We start from the raw sequence: 21,968 nt of genomic DNA, 5'->3' as shown, positions 1-21,968 counted from the left end.
ATTTCTGTTCTCATCCTGAAGCAAAGTTCTTAACCCGAGGTACTATTTCTGGGTTAGCTGAGTCTGTAACCTGAAGTGTCTGTAACCCGAGGTACCACTGTACTCTAATAGGAGTTGTATTCAGCTAAGATCTCCTCTGAACAGACCCACTGAAATCAATGGACTTCGGTTAGTCATAGAATCATGGACCTGTAGAGTTGGAAGGGACCACGAGGGTACAACCCCCTGCAATGTAGGAATCTTTTGCCCAATGTGGGGCTCAAACCCACAACCCTAAGATTACGAATCTCATGCTTTACCAACTGAGCCATCCACGGGACTTCTCATGCCCATTGATTTCAGTGGGCCTACCTACTCTGCGTATGACAAACATTGGATGCAATCCAATATTAGTCAATTAGATTTGTGTGCCATTTGTGGAATTAGCTCCCTTTGCAGAATGTTCTTGATTGAATCGGAAGGCTTAGAATTACTTAACCAACTACAGGTACGCAGCCTAAAGAGTCCTGCTTGACCTGCTTTTCAATAAACACGTTTGCTGTGGGGGCCAGAAGTGCTTTTTATCTTCTGCGTTCATTGTGTAGACTCATCCCTTCTTGAATAGAGAGGATTTTTCAATGCTGACTCATGCTTTCATAACTCCCTGCTCAATACAGGGCTGCCCTTGAATACAACTCAGATACTTCTGGCATCTGAATTTCAGACCAATGTTTTCAGAATATATGAAAAAAATGTTAAATGCTCCATCCAAGCCTCCCTGCAGGTTGCCCGTCTGAACTTGTGGGATGATCAAACAGCAATTTTACCAAACTAAGGAACTTTTGACATGGACGCTGGCTGCAACGAGAATTTCTTTGGCCCAGAAATGGAGGACACTACAGGACTTAAACATAACATAACTCACAAATTACACATTTCTATGGTCAGTACACAGGTGGCGTTGTGGTCTAAACCACAGAGCCTAGGGCTTGCCGATCAGAAGGTCGGCAGTTCAAATCCCCGCGATGGGGTGAGCTCCTGTTGCTCAGTCCCTGCACAACAGAAAGCACAACAAAGTGCAAGTAGATAAATAGGTAAACAGCATTTCCATGTGCTGCTCTGGTTCGCCAGAAGCGGCTTAGTCATGCTGGCCACATGACCCAAAAGCTGTACGCCGGTTCCCTCGGCCAATAAAGCGAGATGAACGCCGCAACCCCTGAGTTGTCTGCGACTGGACCTAATGGTCAGGGGTCCCTTTACCTTTACATTCAGGAACACCAGGGACATTTTCATGCAGTTAGGTGGAATTTCATTTCTTATATTCTTGTGAACCGCCCTGAGATGAAGGGGGAGGGGGGTTATTGGTTGTTGTTTTTTTGTTTTATTAAATATTTTATGTTCTGGTTTTGTATTTTTTTTTTCTGTTGTGAACCTGGGATCTTTGGGTGAAGGATGATATAGAAATTTAATAAATAAAAATATCAAGAATGATTTGAGGCTTCTCGTGGTAATATCTGCAGTTCAAGTTGCTACTGTGAAGGCACAGGACCAGGAGCCAAGTAATGCTGGCAAATCTTAGGAACAGGTGTGGAGAATTTCAGCTGCTCCATGTGACTCCTGGAAGTGGGCCACTAAACCCCCTGGCTCAATGCTGGAAATCCATCAGTAGAGCATTGCTGGGAGATGGCTGAAAACCTCCAGTAAGGAAGGGCGGGGCACCCCTCTAGGTCAGGGATAGCCAACATGGTGCTCTCCAACTGGGCAGCAACTCTCACCATACCTGACCATTTGTCATCTTTGCTGAGGCTGATGGGAACTATAGTACAACATCAACTGCACCATGTTGGCTACCCCTGCTCTGGGTAATTGACTCCATTGTTGAACTGCTCTGACTGTCAACATATTTCTCCTATCCTCCTGTAAATAAAGCCGATTTGATCAATCCCTAGGCTTCCGAAGCAGCAGAGTAAGGCTCTCTACACACTCCCATTTACTCTGCATCTAGTGCTCTCCCCACCACTGGGTTGGGAAGCCGTGGGCACATGACAACAACCACAATCCACATCTACCCTGTTGTTTCTTGTGAAATACTGCATTCTGATGCACCAAACCAGTTTTGATCCCAATCGAGACCTGCCCATTGGCTGAATACAGTACATCCCTGCTTCATGGTGTGGACATACAGCAGGCAGCTTAAGATACACAGAAAACCGTGCTGATCTGTACAACCATGTACAAACACAGTTTTGAAATGCAGCCAAAAGAAAAGAACAACCTCACTGCGTTTTAAGCCAGTAACGCGTACATGGCCAAAAAAAGTCTGTTCATGTATTTGAAGATTACTTCCTTCAATGTATTTAAAGGAGGTGGGAATCGAGGAGCTTAAATTAGAGATGGAGGATCAGGAACAAGGTAGAGAGACAGCAGCATCAGAAACAAACAGAGGGGTACCATTTAGTTCATGAAGGAGGCTGGGTATTCAACAGAATATTGGATGTAAAACACAGTGGGCAGAAGTAGCCAAAGGAGGTGAAGTAGGAAAATATTTAGTGGCGGATGCAGTTTGCCCAGGATGGGTGGGGGATTTATTTGAGTTTGTATTGAGATTTTTACCTTGTACTGTTATTCTTTTTTTTACTTTTGAGAGAAATAATAATAATAATAATAATAATAATGCATCACAGCTTATCTTGAAACCTCCATGACCAAATAGAATTAAAAACCTAAAAATGAATTATCTATTAACCTACTAAGCAGGCGCCCTATTAACTGTGCTGTCCAGATGTTTGATCAGGACATAAGACGTTAAATGCATGATAAGTACTATTTGGCTTGTCAGCAGCATTAGATCAGCCTGATATTCACTGAGACTGGCAGTAGCGCTTATCAGAATTCAGTATTCAAAATGAACCAACGAAGGTAATTGAAGACCATCTGACATTCATATAGCACATTTTGCCCACAGGAAGCTAGTTCCCCATCATCATCATCATTCTTATTTACACCGCTAGCATGAAGTACTACAAACTTACTAGTTTGAATGCCCATCAACAGATATGTTGCAGCTATGCACACCGATCACAGATTCGTATAATTCTGAGTTGAAAGGGACCACGAGGGCCATGCTGTCCAACCCCCTGCAACGCACATATCTTTTGCCCAATGTGGGGCTTGAACCCACAACCCTGAGATTAAGAGTCTCGGGCTCTACCAACTGAGCTATCCCAGGCTGAGAATAAACTATAGCATGTTCAAGTGTCCAGAGCAATTCAAATTCATTAAACCAGAGCGATCCATACAAGAGCCCAGAAAGACATGCCTGTTATTACTTACCACGCATTGCAGGGCAGGTAGCATGGTTTGGGAGAAAGGCGAGACAGAGGAGTAGCTGCAAAATGAAACACAGGGGGAAGGTCCATAGCTCAGGGGCGGAGCAGCCCCCTTGGAGGCAGAAGGTCTCAATTCAATCCCTGGCATCTCCAGGTAGGGCAGGGAGAGACTCCTGCCTGAAACCCTGGTAAGCCACTGTCAGTCAGTGTAGACCATGGGTAGGCAAACTAAGGCCCGGGGGCCGGATCTGGCCCAATCGCCTTCTAAATCCGGCCCGCAGACAGTCCAGGAATCAGCATGTTTTTACATGAGTAGAATGTGTGCTTTTATTTAAAATGCATCTCTGGGTTATTTGTGAGGCATAGGAATTCATTCGTTTTTTTTCTTCAAAATATAGTCTGGCCCTCCACAAGGTCTGAGGGACAGTGGACCGGCCCCCTGCTGAAAAAGTTTGCTGACCCCTGGTGTAGACACTACTGAGCAAGATAGACCAATGGTCTGACGCAGCATAAGGCAGTTCCCTTTGTTCCTATAGTGGTCGTTAAAACCCAGAGATTAATTTTAGGTGGCGTGGGAGTCAAAGACTCCCAAACTGTGGTCCATGGGCCACTAGTGGTCTGCAAGCTTCATTCATGTGGTCCGCAGCATGTGCGCATTAAATGTTCATTCTGATCTCTATTTGTATTATATGGCTTTATTTCCTTTTTCGCTTCATCTATTGTATTTTATTGCATTGCAATCTAAAATCTGTAGCATGCAACTTGCAATGCAATAAAATACAATATAAGAAATAAAAGAGGCAATGAAAATACAATTTAAAAATCCTTTAGTGTCTAGCACGGCGCATCACAATTGCTACAACAGGCAGAACAATCATTAAGAGTTCCACCAAGACCCTCAGCAATTTTCAAGTCATCCGTGAGGGAAAAGAAGTTTGGGAACCACTGACCTATTGTATTATTAGTTGTTATTTTTTATATTACATTATTTATATATTACATACATCTCCTCCACATTTTACACTCACAACAACCCCATGAGGCATACCTTTCAACATTTCTCTGATGAGAACAGGGACGTCCTAAGGAAAAGTGGGACATTCTGGGATCAAATCAGAAACTGGGACAGCTTCTGTAAATCCAGGACTGTTCTTGGAAAATAGCAACACTTGGAAGGTCTGCATGAGGTAGTTTAAGCTGAGAGTGAGCAATTGGCTCAAGGTAACCCAGTGGGCTTTGTGGCTGAAGTGGGGATTCAAACCTTAGTCCTCCAAGTCCTAGTCCAGCGAACTAACCACTACACCAGCCTTGGCACTATGCCACACTGATGGTTGGAGGGCATGAAACACTTGCAGAATGCAAAAATCTCTCGGTGGAAAATCATCTTTCTCCTTGCTGTAGATTCCATCTAGAACAGCTAGATTCAGCTAGAAGCACAACAGCAGTAATTGACTGCTTGGCAATACAATAAGGTTGCTCAGCAGAGCTAGGAAGATTGTGTTACCTCCAATTACGGCTGTTTTGTATGGCCGCCATGCTTATCTTGTGCACATTTGAGCTTTGCACAGATATGTCATAAAGGCTACAGCTCTTACATTTCATTTGGCCTCGCTATTCACACTGTCTCTCTCTTTATCCATGTGTCTGTATGTATATATGTCAACCCACTGAGACAAACATTTCATACATCCAGGTCTAAACCACTAAAGCTTCTGCCAGAATTAATCTATTTGTCCTTAAGAGGATTTCTTGCTGTGTTTGCTGCAAAAGACTCACACAGCTAACCCCTCTACAACCATGGCAGGGGAGGAAGTCTATAAATGTCAGGAGTCACTCTTGATTGAAAAGGCACTCAAAGGGAAGTTGGGGCCCTCCTCTTGCAGCATCCAGTGCTGCAGGTTTACCAACACTTAACTAAGAAGAAATCTCACTGGAACCAATGAGACCTACTTTTAGGTATTGATGGTTAGAATTGTTGTTGTTGTTCAGTCGTTCAGTCGTGTCCGACTCTTCATGACCCCATGGACCAGAGCACGCCAGGCACTCCTGTCTTCCACTGCCTCCCGCAGTTTGGTCAGACTCATGTTGGTAGCTTCGAGAACACTGTCCAACCATCTCATCCTCTGTCGTCCCCTTCTCCTTGTGCCCCCCATCTTTCCCAACATCAGGGTCTTTTCTAGGGAGTCTTCTCTTCTCATGAGGTGGCCAAAGTACTGGAGCCTCAACTTCAGGATCTGCCCTTCTAGTGAGCACTCAGGGCTGATTTCTTTGAGAATGGATAGGTTTGATCTTCTTGCAGTCCATGGGACTCTCAAGAGTCTCCTCCAGCACCATGGTTAGAATTAGGCCACCTAAATTCAATGGAGTATGCCTCCAGGGGTGAAGTCAAACCAAAGTGACCTCCTTGGGGTGCAAACCTGGGCAGTGTATATGGGGGTTCTGGGCTGGCCAGACAACAAAACCCCCCTCTCAACCTCACTGATGTGGTCCAAAGGAAAAGAAAGCAATACATTTGGGACCAGCTTGGTTGTAGGAGTTGCTGGAAAGAGGCATGAAAGGCGCCATCCAACCATCTTAGGATCAGAGTTTTCCTTCTCCCTCACTTCCATACCATCCAACTATTTCCAACGCAAAACCGGGACACGTGTCTTCCAGGCTGTGCTCCCGGGCGAGACACATAGCCAGCCTAGCTCTTCCCCGCCCCGCCCCCCACGCAAAAGCACTTTTTCGGGGCAAGAGCACACGAGATCACAGCACAAAAAATGGCCACCAAGATACTGCACAAAGAAACAGGGTGTCCTGTTTTTCACACTTCCCTCTAAAGCATGTGGAGAAATTCTTTTAAGTGCCTGTTAAATATTTATTTTTTTATTTTTTTATATATTTATATATATTTATACTTACACACACACACACACACACACACACATATATATATATATATATATACACTTATATGTATATTGTTTAGGCAAGCCTACTGACATATGCAGAACACTGGCATGTACTTTAATCTGGTTTTGGGTTTGTTTTTGCTTATTGGTTTTATTTATTTATGGGTGTTTTAAATAGTTGTTTTGAATGCTATAAGAAATCTGAAACATTTGTTTTATTGTGTCGTAAAAACAAAGATCCTCTAAGAGTAGGGTGCAAGATGAAGGAGAACTATGATTTAATTCAGAGGTGTAGCATACTACAGTGCAAAAGAACAGAAGCAGAAAAATTACATACCCACGCCATGTAAATTATGACACACAACTTTCTCTCTACCGATAGGAAGCAGGGATTTCTCCTGTCCAAAGCAAAGTGGTTGTGTGCTTCAGAAACAGCCCCGTATGTGCAAATCAGTGGTTAAGTAAAGATTGGGGGCTCGTTGGGCTGGGATGTGGACAACTAGGGTTCAAATCCCCATTCAGCCACTGTGTGGCCTTGGACCAGTCATACACACTCTCTTACAGCCTAAACTACCTCACAGGGTTGTTTTGTGGATAAAACGAGAAGGGAGAGAACCAAGTACACCACCTTAAATTCATTGGAGGAAAGGTGGGGTCCAAATAAAAATATTAAACATTTGAGAAAGAAAGAAAAGACTTGGGAACACATGTGTGAACGTATGCTCTGAGTCAATACCAGTGCGGAAATCCGAACTCCAATCGACAAATGTTTTCCCATGCAACACACTATGATCTGGTCCACATCTGTAGCTCAAGTCACATTATGGATGGGATAGCTCAGTCGGTAGATCATGAGACTATTAATCTCTGGATTTTGGGTTTCAGCCCCATGTTAGGGCAAAATATCCATGCACTGCAGGAGGTTGGATTAGATGACACTTGTGGTCCCTTCCAGCTCTACACTTCTATGATTCTATGTAATGATGAACACACATCCCCTCCCTACAGTTCATCTTTCATAAATGCAGGCAGCTTTCTCTCCCAGAACTGAGCAGATGTACTACTACAATTTTTCCCCCTCCAGCGTGCATTTTGAAGAGGACAGCAGCCTTCACTAAAAATAAATTTTAATCAGAAAACTGGGCACAGCAATGTGGGCATATGAATTAGATCCACCTGCAGAGGGAAATCCCTCTGGACCATTTGGAGCAGTTTGCAAGAGTCAGATCTGAAATCTATCTTGTCAATGAGATTATGGCAGTTTCTAATGCGCCTTCAGATATATGGCATAGATCACGGCATATCTGGGGAGTTCCCGGTAATTTAATCAAAAGAGCTCGTTAAATAGTCTTTTCTCGCTTCAATTACTGCTTGGCTGAATTCTGCCAGCAGAGGAAACACAGCACAGGATGAAGCTTTCTATATGCAAAAATGTAATGCTTAGAAGGAAGGGAGGACAGAATCATTGCAGGAGCTTAGGAAGACCATTGGGTCCATCTTCTAGCTCAAAAGACCTCCAGAGGTTGCTGAACTACAACCCAGACCAGTGTTTTGAGTGCACTGCTTTATGGAAGTGAGTCGTAGGCAACCTGCAACCATCAGGAGCCTCAACGCCTTCCACATGTGATGCATCAGGAGGATTTGGGGTATTACATGGCAGGACAGAATTCCAAACAAATATGTGCTCTCCCAGCCCTGTCTCAGCAATATCTATGCTGGCTTGGTCGTGTCCACAGAATGGAAGATGGCAGGATCCCCAAGGACTTGCTCAACAGGGAGCGGGCTTCAGGCATCAGGCCCGTTGGCAGACCAACTCTGTGCTACAAAGATGTCTGCAAATGTTACATGAAGGCTAACAACATCCCACATTGCCATGTGGGAATCCCTTGCGGACGACCGCAGCACATGGAGACAGGCAGTCAAGTCACGTATCCATAGCAGCAGCACAACTGGAAGCCTTCATCTGCCCCAGCTGCAACAAAACTTGTCTCTCCCACATTGGTCTCTACAGCCACAGCAGGCGCTGCAACCTGCCAACAGCTTGACTTCACCCACAAAGGCGCGCTCCTCCATTGCTTCCCAAGATAGACAGGTGCCAGCAACAACTCCTGTGAGCTCCAGCAACTAATGCACTCACTGCCTGAACATTACAAACAGAGGGGATTAAACATCCTTCCCCTATTCAGAGACGCTGAGCAATTCTATTCTCACTTACCTGGGAATGTGCCCCATTGAACTTAAAGGAGCTTGCTTCTGAACAGAAATGCATAGGATTGCAGTATTAATTTACAGAGATCGGAAGCGGGGGTGAGGAACAAATGTTCAAAACTGGTTTGAGGAACCGTTGGCTCTCCAGATGTTGCAGAACTACAACTCCCATCAGCCCCCAGCAAGCACGGGCAAAGGTACGGTGGGAGTTATAGTTCAGCAACAGTTGGAGGACCAAAGGTTCCCCACACCCATCCTCAAAAAGCAAAAAATAAATAAATGGCTGGTTCTAGAAAATAGGAACATTTGAAGAATACGAAATAAATACAGCCTTTACAATCCATTTCCTAAGTGGGAAGAATGCCTGTCCTTTAAAAAAAAAAAAAAATCTGTGTAGCACATTTTGCTTTGAGTGTTGCAGCCCCAAGATAAGCTGGAAAGGATATCAAATGTTGAAGGCTTGTTTGGTGAGAAAATGTACTGAAAGGTTATTTCTCTCATTCCAGGCGGTGAAATGGGAAGGAGAAGGCAAACCAGAACATTAATATGTCCCTAACAGATGGCTCACAAGAGGCATTTTGCTGGGGGAAGACTCAGTGCAACATTTTAAGGAGAGAAAGATGAATATTTCATCCTTTTACTCTTAAGGGACTCAACAAGAGGAGTTTGGAATTTTTAAAAGCCTCATTATCACTCAATGACACAGAGAAAGGGAAATTTAAAAGCCTATTTTGAGAGGCATGTGTGGTGATTAATCGTAATGATATAATGACACAGGTATAATTTTTCCCACTTTTCTTTTTTTTACCATTTCAGATTGTGAATGGATTTAAATGAAAATTATGTTTCAGTTGTATGATTTGCTAACACACACATGGAAAAGGTACTTAGAACAAGGATTTCGTGATTCTGCTGCTTTGTGTTGTTTTGATCCATTCATTGTACCTTAGTTGCATGTTTCCTTTGTACTAGGAAGTGCTGTTTTTATTTGTTAATTCTTTGCTATTGTAGAAAGCCACCTTGAGCTCAGCTTGGTTGCTGGAAAAGCAGGATAGAAATATTATATTGAATCATATCAAGTACAGCCAAACATCATTCTCTGGGCAGTTCTGTCCCTCCAGTCACAAAACTGGCAACCAGATAAGTGGTTCAGCTCTCCAATAAAGCATGCAGATACAGTGGTACCTCGGGTTACATACGCTTCAGGTTACATACTCCGCTAACCCAGAAATAACGCTTCAGGTTAAGAAATTTGCTTCAGGATAAGAAGAGAAATTGTGCTCTGGCGGCGCAGTGGCAGCGGGAGGCCCCATTAGCTAAAGTGGTGCTTCAGGTTAAGAACAGTTTCAGGTTAAGAACGGACCTCCGGAACGAATTAAGTTCTTAACCCAAGGTACCATTGTATTGCCTCAACTAGAAAAATGGGCTTGTATTCACACAAAAAGTCCTAATCAAAAATAAGTTAACCCTGCCCATTAACTTCATTGGGTCTACTCTGAGAAGGACTGGCATAGAATGCCACCCATGAACTCCATATGTGTGAGGAGATAATATTAGGCTGTGGGTTTGGAGGACTCATAGTGCTTCTTGGCCTTCCTAGAACTGTATCACAGAAAGCAGTTTAAAACAGAAAACTAAAAGCTATGCAACAAAAGCATACCAAGTTAAAAACGAAGACAAGTAAACCATGGTGGAGGTGTTTAAAAGCTGGCACAGAAAACGCCTACTGAACCTCTATTCGGAGAGAGTTCCACAGGACTGGGCCTAAGACACTAGAGGCTCACGTAAACTCCATGTTTTTTCTTACACAAATGCTCATGCTTTTTTTTTTTAACCACACCTTGTTTAAAATTTCATAGAGCCACTGAAGTCAGATGGATTAGCTTATGGGAGGCTGGGATATGACCAGATTCTAGCCTTGCAAAGCTGCCCAGGGAGGGCAGCATGAAAACAGTGTTAGAAACTTCGGTATATAAGCTAAGGCACCAAACGGCACCTTGAATCTAACTTGCGGTCACCACAACGGAATGTCTGTTCGCTAGGGGGTTGGACTAAATGACCCTCACAGTCCCTTCCAACGCGACAATTCTGCAATTATTATCTCAGCTACATTGCTTGACTATAGCTTGCTCTTACAACAATTTACTTGCCCCAGTGCAAAGAAAGAGAAACACACGTAGTTGCAACTGGACCCACGCCAGTAGCAAGATGCACCTGCCCCCTGGCTAATTTTGAGCAGGACGTCATGGACCCTTCGATCCCAGCCTCGCCCAAGAGGAGCTGGGATCGAACAGTGCATGGTTGTTGAGCCCTTCTCATGCTGCCCTCCCTGAGCTGTTTCGCAAAGCCTGGCAAAGTGGTGCAGGGCTGGCTCTGGGAGGGCGGCATAAGCAGCACCTCCCCCCTCCCCCCCCAAAAGGGATCTAGTCCATTACAGGGCCCAGGTTCATAGAAAATGTAGTCTATAACACGGTATGAAAATGTTCAGCACAGGTGTGATTTGATAAGGCGAACCTAAGAAGAGCTTTGCTGAATCAGACCAATGGCTTACTTAGTCCAGCATCCTGTTTTCCACAATGGGAAACCGTACGCTTATGGAATATCCAAAAGTAGGGCATGAAGGCAATAACTTTCTCCTGGTGTTCCCCAGCAACTGGCATTCAGTGGCATGGTGTCTCTGATCCTGGAGGCAGCACATAGCTTCCACAGAGAGCCTTTTTCCTCCATGAATTTGTCTAATCCCCTTTTACAGCCATCTACCGGTAAGTTGGTGGTTGTGAATGGAGGTGGGAAAGATCTATTGAATGCCAGCTTTCCCAGGAGGCAAAAACCAACTTAAACCTATGACTATCCCTCCAATACACTTGAGTGGGATAAATGCAAGAGGGGAAATAGCTACTGGCAGTAGATACAGAAAGTGTCGTGGTACTATTGTAGCAACCTAACCATTGCAGGTTTGTGGAAGATATACCGGTATGTTAAATACGTGTGCAATGACCAGCATTAGTCTTTGTAGGTAGGAAAGTATAGTTTAAACTGCTACCATGATGACCTCTACTGGACATTTTATGTGGTAAGTATCACCTCTAACAGAGACCTGGGCCCTTTTCTTTCCAGGGTTAGGCTGGATGGCATCTAATAATATTCTTAAATTCTGCAACAGTGTCGCCCCATTGACCAGGAGCTCTTTTCTTACAAGTTAGTTTTAACTTTACATAATGAAACATGATGCTTCACAGCACAGAGAGAAGCTAACATGAACTGCAACAGTGCATGCTCCAAGCAGAGAATTATTGTGTGAATGAAGGTAGGACTTATTGGAAGAGACAAGAGATTTTAAAGAGCTGCAGCCAGTTTCTTGGAAACCTATTCCTTTGTTACCATTGAGACTGACCCAGTTGACTTCTGATTGTCTGGAAAAACTCAAGTGAACACCCCTCCACTCACTACACACACACACACACACACACACACACCACAAATCAGCTTTACAGCTGGGCTTATTTCCTTTCTAATCCAACTTGGAAGCTCAGAGGTTGGTCAAGTACTCTGGCAATCCCAGATTCCCACCAGCCAATTGCATAACCAGTTAGGAACCTCAGTGGAATAAGCCAAGGGAGTCCCTAGTTCACTTGGGGAGTCAACCAAAAGGGCATTTAGTAGCTAGAGGGAGATGTGGGTGAACCCAGATTAGAAGGAGGCAGGCAAAGAGCAGCCCCAATGGACAAGGGGGAAAGGCTAGTACATCTAGCCATTGTTTGAAGTGTTGGGCCCGTACCCCCCTAGAGAGTCCAACGGCCTGTCAGTGTCATCAATGTTATAGTCACCACTCTTATTTATTCATTTTCAAAAGGTCGCTTTACAAAAGGAATTCCACAACACTACTACCAAAGGCAGACAGAAAGCCAAGGGTGGCTATGATACTTTACCACCAAAGCTTGCCAGCAGCCCTAAATAAAAAAATATTTAATTCTTAGGACATCCATCAGGAAGTGCTTGATTTTGTAATGTGCTTCTCCTACACATTTTTTTAATGACAATTCAGTCTAACAATGAACAGCAATCTGAAAAGTCCACCTTCAGCCTTTTTTTAAAAAAAAAAAAGTATACGTTTCAATAGTTCTCGAAGTAAAAATGCAGGAAACCATTGTTTGAATTGGCCTTGAGTTGCACTGTGTGTGTGTGTGTGTGTGTGTGTGTGTGTGTGTTAATGCTGCCAACAATAAATTATTTAAGCAAATTTTTCTCTATCATGTTCTCTGGGCTTACAAGCTCCTTCTCAATTCAGAAGTGGCAGAAAGCAGGAATCAATCAGTATCCTGCCTCCCCCAAAAAAATCAACCCAGACACCTGCTTTGGTAACCAAAGGAAACTCCACATATTTTCTCAAAGTAACTGTTACTTGGCTCAAGCAGACACTGTGCAACTAAAACACTCATCTAGCAGGAGAGCCTGAAAAGCACTGGACCAACAAGCAGACAGAAATGTGGATGAAGGAACAAGGAATGGACCCGAAACGGATGGAGAACCAGGGCTGCCAGATCCAAATCCCAGCTCAAGCACTAACAAAAGGATAACACTTGTAGTCCAAATTCTCCCATTCATATACCAGGAGCAGCAAGTTACTTCCCACAGCTGAACTATCTCAGCAGTCAGAGGCTTTGGAATATGTTGAATAGCACATTTTCCTGCAAAAAAACAAAAAACTTGAGAACTGAAGTTTGTTTAAGGGTGCTTAGGAACTACAGCTCTCTGAAGGGTAAACTACCTGTGAAGGATTCTTTGGGGAGGGGGGGTGTGCTTTAAATGTATGGTGTGCACACACTCCTCAGACTGGAAAAGGTCTATCATTAGCACTGCTGTGTACATAATGATAACTATGCATGATCTGTAACTATTACAGCTGAATCGATCATTCGCCGCTCTGCCTCCAGTTCTATTGCTCTTACTGCTGTAATGTGGTGGGTAAAATAAACTAATTTATTATGCACATATACACTAATGCTGAAAGAGACCTGCAACTGCTAAGACACACACTCCCAGATTAAGTAAGGTGAGAGTAACTGGGAACGGGGAAGGGGGGCGGCTATATACTCCAATGGGTTGAAGTATTTAATGGGGCCCAATCCTGCAGAAGTTAGCCCCAAAGGAGGCTGGAGTTCCAAACACACTTAACAGAGGCAACTGCCACTCAACACAGCAGGGCTGGCTTTCAAGTAAACCTGTGCAGGTTTGCACTGTCTGTTCCATTGTAACCAGTTGTGTAAACTAGTTCAGATTAATTTAAAACCCCATTGCTTTTGATCATATTTAGGCATAACTTACTTTAGCTGGAACAAAGTCACGGTGTTCTGTTGATCCTAGCAACAGTACCAAACTACCAACTTTGCATTCTCACTGGAGCTGGAAGTTTTCACAAGGGGCAATATACCGGTATTAGCCTTTCCATCTCATCAGGAATGTGATTCCCTCTCCCCACCGCCCCACCCACACTTTAGCTCTCAAGTCAAATGGCTAAAGGAAACCTTTTCACAGAATTTTGCCTCCTTTTAGAGGAGGCACGCTAATCTCAGCCCAGATGGTTTTGAAAAAGAAAAAAGAAAAAACCCTTCTCATAAGGGTTTCCTACTTGCAGCTGCTGCTTTATATTAAGGTAGTGGTGCTATGAAATTGGAAATAAGGGTGCCTGAACACAGAGGGACTTACTTCTGAGTAAATACTCATAGGGCTGGGCTGCAAACAGATGTTCCTATGGCCCTACTCATGCTACAAATATCTTTCTCTCTTTTAAATAAAAATAAAACCTCTCTTTCCTATCAGGTTGGAGAACAGCATTCCAGTTTTATAGGATGTAAAACAAAACAAAAAGCTGCAATCTCATGCAAACTTACATGGGAGGAAACCCCACTGGATTCAGTGTGGAGACTAACTTCTGAGACTGCGCTGAAGTTAAAAGGCTTAACTAATATTATTTGGGAAGTCTGTGCAATGAGCAAGGGGGATTCCAATGTTCTATGCAAGTATATTCGCGCTCGCCACTCAGAAAGCTTTGGCTTCTTAAAAGCAAAGAATCCCTTGTTCACATTTGTCTACAAAAAAAGAAGAACCACCAACAGACTCATCAAACTTCAGATCTCCTACCTGAATTCAGGAAGGAGGTTTGGCTGAAGCCCATAAAAAGCTGCAGAGAGGGTGACCAGCCAAGCCGGCTTGTAATTCCCATTCTCACACTCCAGGTAGGGAGAGGACCACTTGATGTGGCTCCTCTCGGAGGCCACCGGGTGCCCATCCCTCCTCTTCAGGCTGCCCTCCAAAGCCTTGGCACCGGGAGGGACCAAGACCTTGCGGTGCTGGTGCGGCCTCCCCTTGCGCTTCCAGGCGTGGAACCACTCGGTCTCGCTGGAGGCGTTGGCCAGGTGGTGAGCCCCGGAAGACAAGTCCTGCATCAGGATCTGGCTGTCCTGCCGGATGGCCTGGAGGAAGACCTGCGGGGCCGAGGACCAGGGCTCCAGGTTGAAGGTGATGGCCGCCCGGGAGATGTTGGGGTCCCCTTCCAGCAGGCTCTTGATGAGGATCTGGTACCACTCCAGGTCCTCCTGCAAGTTCTGCTCGCGGCTCCGGTTACTCTGCAGGATGGTGTTGAGGAAGTTGGTGGCGTGCAGGAGCGTGTCGAGGGCGCCGTGCAGCGACGGGTGCGAGGCGGCCAGGCGGGACTTCCCGGCCCAGGAGGGAGCCAGCTCGTACCTCCCGGAGCAGTTGGCGTGCCTCAGCTCCCGCGAGTCGCCCGTGTAGAGGAACGAGGCCACCTTGGCGGGCACCTCCGGGGACAACCTCTGGGCCAAGATGGGGCTCTTCTCCAGGGAACCGCTCCAGGGAGGAGGAGCAGCCGCCGTCGCCGCGCTCTTGGCGCTGAGGTAAACCGCCTGCTTCTCTCTGGCCGCTTTCCCTTTGCCAGGCGCCGCCTGCCCCGGGCTGCCATCGGCGGCCGAGCCCAGGTGAGCCAAGAGCAGGACCGTGAGGAGCCTCCAAGGCAGACCCATGTCCTCCGCTCCGAGTGGGGGGTGGGATGTTGTGGAGAACCCGAGTCACCTGTAGCGACGCCGCTTCTCGCCCGGGCAGGGCAGCTCCGGGAATTGCGCAGGCTCCCCGCCTCTCGCCCGCGCGCCCAGGTTGCCTCCCTCCCGGCTCCGGGGAGATGCTATAGTTAGCCTGCTTACGTCTGCCTTCTTCCCCCGTCCGCCGCTGGCAGCGCAGCAATGCCTACGAGGCGTCCTCCTCCTGGCGCGGCAGGTGCGGCCGCCGCGGCGCCTCCATCGCGCGCTCAAGCGGCGCGCTCCGTCCGCGCTGCTGCCATCCCCGCCCGAGGCGCCCGGCGAGCGGGAGGCGGGGCGAGAGAGAGACGCGCAGCAGGGAGGGGCCGGGAGATGCTTCCCCTCCAGCAGGTGCCCGCCGACTGGGGCGCTCGGCTTCCCCGGCTCCGCAGCAGCAGCGGCAGCCCCGCCTGCCTGCCTGCCTGCCTGCCTGAAGGAGGCGGCTGCGCTCTCCCGACTGCTGCGCCCACGGCCAGCCCCCTTTGGGATGCGGCCCTTCTCATAGGTGCGCTCAGGACGCCTCCGGAGCTCCGGGTGGCCGCCTCGCGCGTCAATCACCAGGTTGCCAGTCGGTGGGCAGGGCGAGGAAGGCGCCGGTGGGGAGGTGGGGCGGGGGTGCAGAGCGCGGGCGCTCCCCGAGACAGGCGGGCCCGCCGGGCACCTGCAGAGGCCGCTTTTGCAGGGACCCTCCGCCGCCTCCTCGGGTCCGGCCCAGCGGCGGGGAGGGAGGCAGGCGGGAGCCCAGATCGCCTGGGATGCATTGCTTATCCTTTGCACTGTTTATAGATTATAAGAGAGGCCTCGAGGACAGGAATTCAGTGTGAATTCCTGCCTTGAACAGCCTCCCCGAAAGGATATTAGGTTCGGTATCTTTAGATATATATATTTAATGGTGTTAATGAATGGATAACGAAACTAGGCGGAGATGATCGGAGATCAGGGAAATGGAGACACCTACTGGCTGAAGTTTTTAAAACTTCTCTCGGAAAGATATTAAAAGCTGAGCGGGAGGCGGGAAGACAGGAATAGCAGATGAGGAAATGTGTTCAGCGCCAGGGATGAAGCCTAGGTTTTCCTGGCTTTTCGTTGGGATGCATGGAAATGTGAGTGTGTTTGTGTGTAAGCAGATTCAGTGGAAGTCCACTTCACAAAGCTTCACAAGGTTTGAAGCAAATTTGCAGTCTTTTTGTTAAACTCTGCAGCCCATAGCAATTCTATCTATCTATCTATCTATCTATCTATCTATCTATATCTCTTCATAGACTAAATATTTGATGTCTCCTGTAATGATTGTGGTTATGCATTATAATCATTATTATGTGTTTTGGCCCTGATCCAAGGTGCAGTTATGCATACTTTTATGTCCCATTGTTGATGATGGAAATAAAACAACAAAACCATGTTCAGTTATAGCCTTTGTTTAATAACATGTGTGTGATGCTACGTAGATTATAGGAGGGCAGCAGTAGTACCAGTGATCTTGGTCTGGCTCATTGAGACCAATACGATTGTTTAATTGGCTGATAAATATAACTGTGCTGATAGTGCGGTATAAGCCAAAGAGTCATATCGTGGCTAAGCGACAGTGAGTGTTGGTGAAATTCCTTGCCACTTCTACAATCACCATCTCTGTCTAGTCTCTGTCCTGAAGGCTGATCTGCTCTCTGATGTTGCAATGCCTCTTGGTTGTGCAGATTCTTAATGGGCCTTGTGCTTCTGTTGGCTTACTTGTTCCGATGTCATAAAGTGACTTGCCAGTCATGACTAGGGACAACTAAAAGCGCTTCCAGACTGTCTCCGTTTTCAGGTGGGATTCCATCACACACAAGTAAACTCGGGTTACAAATTCAGGTTAATGGGGGAGGATTTGAACAACCAACTCGCTTCCTTCAAAAGATCAGACTTTTTGCAATAAGGAAAGTGACCAGAAAATGCACTGAAACATTTGTGATAACACTTGCTTTGACTCACTGTTGTCTAACCTCTCCACAATTAAATTGGAATGAATGCTTAGGAAACAGGTTTTCTGGAAGCAACCTGGAGTGCTTAGGGAAGCTTTCCAGATATTTCCCTGAACCAAGTCCCTGAGCAACCCACATGAAACTGAACCCCTTTTACCATGTCACTACTCTGTGTGCTTTAGAAAAAGCAGCTTATTTCCATGCAAACATTGGACTGTTGTTCCACATGCAGCCTGCAGAGAGCAAAAATGGAAGGACACTGCCTTAATTGCTTACCATCTAAATTAGCATCTTTTACTTCTTCTTTCTTCCATAATGGCAGACCCATGTCCTCCGCTCCGAGTGAGGGGTGGGATGTTGTGGAGAACCCGAGTCACCTGTAGCGACGCCACTTCTCACCCGGGCAGGGCAGCTCCGGGAATTGCGCAGGCTAAAGACCTTTCTAGTCCAGCATCCTATTCTCATGGTGGTGAAACAGGTGCCCCGGGAAGTCCGCAAGCAGGACATGATGAGCACAACAAAACTGAAAATTCCATTTATTTTCCCTCCTATGAATTTATCAAAATCAGAAATTCTTGTGAATTGGATGCTGGTGTCAGCAAAAGTGAAAGCAAATGAGGTTGTTTAGGAGTAGCAAAATGCACAAATCCACCAATATTTATAGTAGATACTCCCCATTTGCAACCACCGTGGCAACTTGCAGTGGTGAGTTCAACAGTTTAACTCTGCACTGTGGGAAGGTGTTTTTCCTTTTGTCTGAGCTGGATTCCCCACCCCCATCTTTCTGCTTCAAGGGATGAACATGGCTTACTTACAAAGCTATCCATCAACTACCAAGCCTCTTGGGCTTGCTGAACGTAAGGTTGGCAGTTGAAATCCATATGATGGGGTGAGCTCCCAGTGCTCTGTCCCAGCTTCTGCCAACCTAGCAGTTCAAAAGCATGCCAGTGCAAGTAGATAAATAGGTACCACTGCAGTGGAAAGGTAAAATGGCATTTCTGTGTTCTCTGGCTTCCATCACGGTGTTCCGTTGTGCCAGAAGCTGTTTAGTCATGCTGGCCACATGACCTGGAAAGCTGTCTGTGGACAAACACCAGCTCCCTTGGCCTGAAAGTGAGATGAGCGCCACAACCCCATAGTCAAATTCAACTGGACTTAACCATCCAGGGGTCCTTTACCTTTACCTTTATTATTATTATTATTATTATTATTATTATTATTATTAATTTAATATTTGTATCCCACCCATCTGGCTGGGTTTCCCCAGCCACTCTGAGCAGCTTTTACCTTTATCATCATCACAAAGGGAACAGCCACCTAAAGCAAGAAACCAGACAAAAATAGTCATGAAGCTAACTGATGTGTTAATTTCTCCTACTGTACTAGGTGACTCAAACAATTGGTCAACACTAATCTTTCACTGATTCTTTAACATTGGCTATCACCCCAAATGAGTTGTCTTTCATTCCCAACCTAAGATGACTCAAAGGACAACAGCGGCAGCTATGGGCTCCAGCACATTTCGTTTTTATTAAGCAGTAAACAACGAAAGAACTTCCGGAGGGGGGGGGGATCAGCTTAATGGAATAATATTTCCCCTCTGTAATAGAACACACAGGAAATAAGGTTTGCAAAGACACGCATGCACCAAGGACAAAGATGAGAGGATCAAGCTCTGCTATTACGTAACTGCCATTCATCATCAGGACTCCTATGAAAGATAAATGCTTACCTTCAAAAGACAGTCAATACATGCTAGTGGACCAGAAAATAGCAGATGCTAGACATTGCTTAATGTAGTAAAAGGTAGGAAAGTGGCTGGTGGTTAAGCAAGTTGGAGTCAGTAATGTTTCTGAGTACCAGTTTCTAGAAACCACAGAAGGGGGGAGTGCTTGTGTGTTCCTGCCTGAGGGTTTCCCACAGGAATCTGGTTGGCCACTGTGAGAAAACAGGATTCAGAACAACATGGGCCATTGGCCTTACTTGACAGGCTCTTCTGATCTCCTTATGTCTGCATGTGGCTTCACCACCAGCCAGTGTTTTGTTCCTGCCCCCCTCCCCTTGCTTTACCTAGCCTGATTTAAGAGCTCAGGTGGACCTGAAAATGTATGTGCTATTTTGTAGCATTTGGGTTGTAGAGAAAAGCAAATGTGGGGGCTCCATCTTGTTCTTAGGAACCCCGAGGTGCACCTCTGTGAAGGAGCCCAAATAGCATGTTGTGACAAATGCTTAACTACTGTGCTATGTGAACTGACAAACGGTGCTTATTTATGTCTCTTGCCAGGCCACCTTCAGAAAATAAGGAACTAATAGGAATAATAGGAGTGGTTTTATTGGCCAAGTATCAATCATACTTGGAATTTTGCTTCAACTACATTGCAATGTAAAGAAAACGTACCGCATACAAACACTATTCCCCTCACACTACAACAGCACAACAAAGGAACCCCATACCACCAACTGACCTCCCTTCCGCACACAACTACAAATTCAACAGTTTGATGGCACAAGGGAAAAAACTAGACGTTTTTGTGTATATAGTCCTGTAACAACATCCGGATGGAAGTAAATCAAACTGAAACTGCCTTGGTCGCGCTGGTCGATGATCTCCGGCGGGCTAGGGACAAAGGTGAGAGCTGTTTCCTAGTTCTGATGGATCTCTCAGTGGCCTTTGACACCATTGACCATAACATCCTTCCTTCTGGACCGTCTAGAGGAGCTGGGAGCTGGGGGCACTGTTATACAGTGGTTCTGCTCTTTTCTCCAGGGCCGTGTCCAGAAAGTGGTGTTGGGGGATGAGTGTTCAGACCCCTGGGCTCTCACTTGTGGGGTGCTTCAGGGTTCCGTCCTCTCCCCCATGCTTTTTAATATCTATATGAAGCTGCTGGAAGAGATCATCAGGGGGTTTGGGCTGGGTGTTCATCAGTATGCAGATGACACCCAGCTCTACCTCTCGTTTAAATCAGAACCAGTCTTGTGTGAGTGCCTGGAGGCAGTTGGAGGATGGATGGCGGCTAACAGATTGAGGTTGAATCCTGACAAGACAGAAGTATTGTTTTGGGGGGACAGGGTGTGAGCGGGTGTGGGGGATTCCCTGGTCCTGAATGGGGTAACTGTGCCCCTGAAGGACCAGGTGTGCAGCCTGGGAGTCATTTTGGACTCACAGCTGTCCATGGAAGCACAGGTTAATTCTGTGTCCAGGGCAGCTGTTTACCAGCTCCATCTGGTATGCAGGCTGAGACCCTACCTGCCCGCGGACTGTCTCACCAGAGTGGTGCATGCTCTGGTTATCTCCCGCTTGGACTACTGCAATGCGCTCTATGTGGGTCTACCTTTGAAGGTGACCCGGAAACTACAACTAATCCAGAATGCGGCAGCTAGACTGGTGACTGGGAGTGGCCGCCGGGACCACATAACACCGGTCCTGAGAGATCTACATTGGCTCCCAGTACGTTTCCAAGCACAATTCAAAGTGTTGGTGTTGACCTTTAAAGCCCTAAACAGCCTCGGTCCTGTATACCTGAAGGAGCATCTCCACCCCCATCGTTCAGCCCGGACACTGAGATCCAGCGCCGAGCGCCTTCTGGCAATTCCCTCATTACGAGAGGTGAGGTTACAGGGAACCAGGCAGTGGGCCTTTTCAGTAGTGGCGCCCACCCTGTGGAACACCCTTCCATCAGATGTCAAGGAAATAAGCAGCTATCCTATTTTTAAGAGACATCTGAAGGCAGCCCTGTTTAGGGACGTTTTTAATATCTCATGCTCTATTGTTTAAATATTTGTTTGGGAGCCGCCCAGAGTGGCTGGGGAAGCTCAGCCAGATGTGCGGGGTACAAATAAATTATTATTATTATTATTATTATTATTATTATTATTATTATTATTATTATCTAAGGGCCCTGAGCTCAAGTAACACTGGGAGGCCAGAGGTCTTCTGGTTAGGAAAGACTAGTAATAGCTCCGTTGGTAGAGCATGAGGCTCTTAATCTCAGGGGCATGGGTTCGAGCCAAGCCTCATGTTGGGTGAAAGATCCCTGCATTACAGGGGGTTGGACTGGATAGCCCTCGTAAGGTAAAGGTAAAGGGACCCCTGACCATTAGGTCCAGTCGCGGACAATTCTGGGGTTGCAGAGCTCATCTCGCTTTACTGGCCGAGGGAGCCGGCGTACAGCTTCTGGGTCATGTGGCCAGCATGACTAACCCGCTTCTGGGAACCAGATCAGCACACAGAAATGCTATTTACCTTCCTGCTGGAGTGGTACCTATTTATCTACTTGCACTTTGACGTGCTTTCAAACTGCTAGTTTGGCAGGAGCTGGGACCGAGCAACGGAAGCTCGCCCCATTGCGGGGATTCAAACCGCCGACCTTCTGATCGGCAAGCCCTAGGCTCTGTGATTTAACCCACAGTGCCACCCGCGTCCCTGGATAGCCCTTGTGGTCCCTTCCAAATCTGCAATTCTGTGATCTCTTTCCTTGTGAAGACCGAAGAGCTGCTTGAGTACTT

At 46.3% G+C, this 21,968-nt stretch overlaps 1 protein-coding gene across 1 annotated transcript in view; it reads right to left on the bottom strand.

Annotated features, from left to right (window-relative positions):
* Nucleotides 1–15,656, bottom strand: part of GPR158 (G protein-coupled receptor 158) — a 120,655-nt gene extending 104,999 nt beyond the window's left edge. The window contains exon 1 of the mRNA XM_033165595.1: nt 14,552–15,656. Within this exon, the coding sequence (XP_033021486.1) occupies nt 14,552–15,450 (899 nt within the window). The 5' untranslated portion in view covers nt 15,451–15,656. The remainder of the gene's footprint in view (nt 1–14,551) is intronic.
* Nucleotides 15,657–21,968: the final 6,312 nt, after the last annotated feature.

Source organism: Lacerta agilis, chromosome 12 (genome assembly GCF_009819535.1).
Source record: "Lacerta agilis isolate rLacAgi1 chromosome 12, rLacAgi1.pri, whole genome shotgun sequence".
Lineage (NCBI taxonomy): Eukaryota > Metazoa > Chordata > Lepidosauria > Squamata > Lacertidae > Lacerta > Lacerta agilis.
This window is presented reverse-complemented; position numbering and strand designations above follow the sequence as displayed.